This window comes from Lolium perenne, chromosome 6 (genome assembly GCF_019359855.2).
Source record: "Lolium perenne isolate Kyuss_39 chromosome 6, Kyuss_2.0, whole genome shotgun sequence".
NCBI lineage: Eukaryota > Viridiplantae > Streptophyta > Magnoliopsida > Poales > Poaceae > Lolium > Lolium perenne.
In genome coordinates this window covers 94,834,566-94,838,247 of record NC_067249.2, presented here as the reverse complement: position 1 = coordinate 94,838,247, position 3,682 = coordinate 94,834,566, and the positions used below count along the sequence as shown (strand labels likewise).

General features: G+C 45.2%; 1 protein-coding gene across 1 annotated transcript; it reads left to right on the top strand.

Annotated features, from left to right (window-relative positions):
- The first annotated feature begins 960 nt into the window (after positions 1 to 960).
- On the top strand, positions 961 to 3,286 carry LOC127340153 (F-box/kelch-repeat protein At3g61590). Its single transcript, XM_051365928.2, has 2 exons — positions 961 to 1,093; positions 1,890 to 3,286. The coding sequence occupies exon 2, from the start codon at positions 1,893 to 1,895 to the stop codon at positions 3,105 to 3,107; it is 1,215 nt and encodes a 404-aa protein (XP_051221888.2). The 5' UTR covers positions 961 to 1,093; positions 1,890 to 1,892; the 3' UTR covers positions 3,108 to 3,286.
- The last annotated feature ends 396 nt before the right edge of the window (positions 3,287 to 3,682 follow it).

The following is a 3,682-nucleotide window of genomic DNA, read 5'->3' as shown; positions in this document are numbered from 1 at the left end:
AGTGTTTTGTTGTACTTGGCAAATGCTATGTTTCTCATAGAAGACAAATGTCTCGTAATTTTTTCATTCTTGCAATGGTAAAGCGCTATCTTTATTATAAATTAGTCATGGCATATTTGATAAACTGATTGTCAAAATATTAACAATTATAGGAGTACTAGAAAAAATTATATCAGCATGTTACTTAAAAAACACAAGCGCCCCGTCCTCGCCCAACCCTATGGAGAATGGCGACCGCTCGCCGATGATGCGTAAGACCCTTATAACACGCATGCTCATGCCGGCGTGCCCAATGTTATCGATTAAAACTAAGCAAGCAATTAAAGAGAAGTCGTGGGACGATTAAGCATTGTGCAATGCAAATGTGATGCACAGTCTGGTTAAGCTACTTGCAAAAACTAGGAAGGTACAAAGTTACCTTGTTTTTTTATTAAAACTTTACTGCTGATGAAAACAATCAAATGAAAATCTACAACATGCCAAAATTCAGCAATTATTTTGGTGGTGCATCTATTGGGCTCAAAACAGTCCTTGTGCATCTCTCTGTCTCCAACCTAGCGGCTGGAAGGAAGCAACCAAACTGGTTTCCCTCTCTACCCTGTCCATCTCATTATCAATATATAGGCCATTGTGGTTGTGGCTTGTGGGTGGCAAACACTTCACACCGTCGGGGTGAGCGAGCAAGGAGAGAGAGAGAGAGAAAGCCCACTGTTTCATCCCTCCTAGTCGTAGGTAGAAAAGGGCAACAAGGACCCTCACCTTTCCCTCATTCTCGAATCCCTCCGCCCCCACCAGATTGGGCCTATTCCGCCCGCTCCCAACCAACCGATCGCCGCCGACGGCGACGGCGCTCCATTCCCTTCCGCCCATTCACAGCCTCTGCCCTCCCCCGCAAAGAGTCGACGACGTCCGTCCTCTCTATCGCCACGCGAGCAACGGGCAATCGGCCGGCGAGGCCAGCGGGGAGGGGAGGGGTGGGTGTGGCCACGAGGTAGGCGCCGGCGGCGGAGGGAGCCGCCAGACCCGGAAGGAGGGAGGTGCGAGCAGCGGAGGCGGCCCCCACGGACCGAGCTGCGAGCCTTCGGCGCCTACGGTGAGTCCACGAATCATTCCTCGATCTGTGTACCGAGGGAAAGATTTAATCTTGGCTTCCATTTTTTGAAGCCGACGCTCTCATTGTAGTGTTGAAGATTCCATCTTGTCGAAGATTGGCATTGAACCGATTTATTCAGTACATTGCACACTACACCTTTCTTGTTTAATTCCCCGACTGTTCTATTTTTTTCGTTTCCGCGATTTATTTTCTGTTTTCTCCGCATTAATGCGGGGTTTAGATGCTGGATTTTATGCGGATGCGAAAACAAAAGATTGATATTGGCGTGCGTTTTTTGGTTAAAGTTTGTTAGGTAGATGGTGCTGTTCTTGGCTGCCTTGGCTTTGGTGATCGTGACGTGGCCGCCGCGGCAACTTGATTGTGGTGTTAAAAAGACCTTTCTTCTTCTATTTTGTAGAAAAAGCAGCTTCGGTTTTTGATTGCGACGTTGCTGTCCATGTTGCCACTATTGGCTTACACAAGATTTCATTCCGTTTCATTTCATCGGTAGCTATTTTTTTGTGTGTACATGTTTATAGCTGATAGTGAACACTAGTATATAAAAAATATCCCACTTTATTATTGATACTATCTCTATTGTTCAAACCTGGTTAATCTCCCTCTTGAGGATGAGTTTAATTTGCTAAAAGCCTAAAACGCATGCATTATGGTACAGTTTTATGTTTGATGAAAACGTCCTACGAAAATGTTTCTGAATATTTGAGCAGTTTTATGTTAGATGTTTCCATATTACTGTAGCTTTATCCCTTATATGATTGCATTGTACCACTTGCAGGCTATGTGGTCCGAGGAGTGGGAGCTCTATCCATCTTACATTGGCGCTCAAGTCATAGAATATGGAACAGTTACTGAAGAGACCAGTGATGATCGGAGTGGAGACTCCATGGTGTCGCTGGACGCCGTTCTTCCTGACGATCTCTTGGAGAAGGTTATTTCATTCCTGCCTGTTGCGAGTGTCATAAGATGCGGGTCAGTTTGCAAGAGGTGGTATGAGATTGTGCACGCTCGGAGCCGGACATGGAGTAAAATGGTTGCCCAAAAGCCATGGTACTTCATGTTTACTTGCAGCGAGGAGGCGGTGTCGGGGTTCGCCTATGACCCGAGCCTCCGTAAATGGTATGGCTTCGACTTCCCTTGCATTGAGAAGAGCAACTGGTCAACCTCCTCGTCGGCTGGGTTGGTTTGCCTGATGGACAGTGAGAACAGGAGCCGCATCATTGTGTGCAACCCAATAACCAAGGACTGGAAGAGGCTTGTTGATGCTCCTGGCGGCAAGTCAGCTGATTACAGTGCTCTCGCCTTGTCTGTGAGCAGGACATCTCATCAGTACATCGTGGCTATTGCAAGAAGCAATCAAGTGCCGACAGAGTATTACCAGTGGGAGTTTAGCATCCAATTGTACGAGTCAGAGACTGGTAAGTGGTTGGCTGCCTTCACTGAAGTGTTGCTTGGATGGCGAGGGGGTGATGAGTGTGTCATTTGTGATGGAGTTCTCTACTATTTGGTGTACTCCACAGGAGTTTTGGTGAACAGTAACGAGCATCGCCATTGTGTTTTCATGTATGATCTATCTACCAGATCTGTTCACACTTCTTTGATGAGCATGGCTATACCAGTGCCGTGCCCACTTACATGCGGCCGGCTGATGAACCTAAGGGAGAGGCTTGTTTTGGTTGGGGGCATTGGGAAGCAAGATAGGCCTGGTATCATCAAGGGAATTGGTGTATGGGAGCTCCGGAACAAGCAATGGCATGAGGTTGCTCGAATGCCGCACAAGTATTTCCAGGGATTTGGTGAGTTTGATGATGTTTTTGCGAGCTGCGGAGCTGATGATCTCATCTATATACAAAGCTATGGGTCACCATCTCTTCTCACCTTTGAAATAAACCAGAAGTTGTGGAGGTGGTCTGCAAAGAGTCCTGTTATGAAGAGGTTCCCGCTGCAGCTGTTTACTGGTTTCTCGTTCGAGCCAAGCCTGGACATTGCTTCCTAGTTTTCATTTTGTTTGAGGTCAGTGGAGATCTTCCCACTATATTTTTGCCCAGTTTCCGAGTTACAAGTGAGGAGATCATGAAGGCATTTGAGCAGCACAGAAAGTTTTCAGTTCTTATAATCTATTGTATTTATTGTTGGGGTATATCTTCTATGAAAGTGGTGGGTTAACATTTCGAATCTTTTTTGATATACTACTTTGATGGTTGGATTGATATTAGTAGTGAGGGAGGCTATAGACGTTAACAAGTAAAAATATTTCTGAATTTCAAGAACAAAATATATTTTGCTACTTTGATGGTCGAATGGTTGCAAATTGAGTAAAGTTTGTTTCTTCCTTTGCTGTCATTAGTGTTTTATCCTTTCTTAATCTTGCACAACAATTACATGCATACATCTGCATTCGACTGTATCTTAGGCCAGTACTTGAAACACAGCACTTGGTCTGTCTGCCTGCCCTAGAGCCATTTATTATGAATAGCAGAGTCTTACGTTGCCTTCTCTTGTTTCACTATGCATAGTCCAATATAGTATTTCTTTAATCCAATCAAAATCCGGAGATATTTCTTTGAGGTA

Coding starts and splice junctions, on each gene's coding strand:
- LOC127340153 (XM_051365928.2), top strand. CDS start 1,893: ATGTGGTCCGAGGAGTGGGAGCTCTATCCATCTTACATTGGCGCTCAA.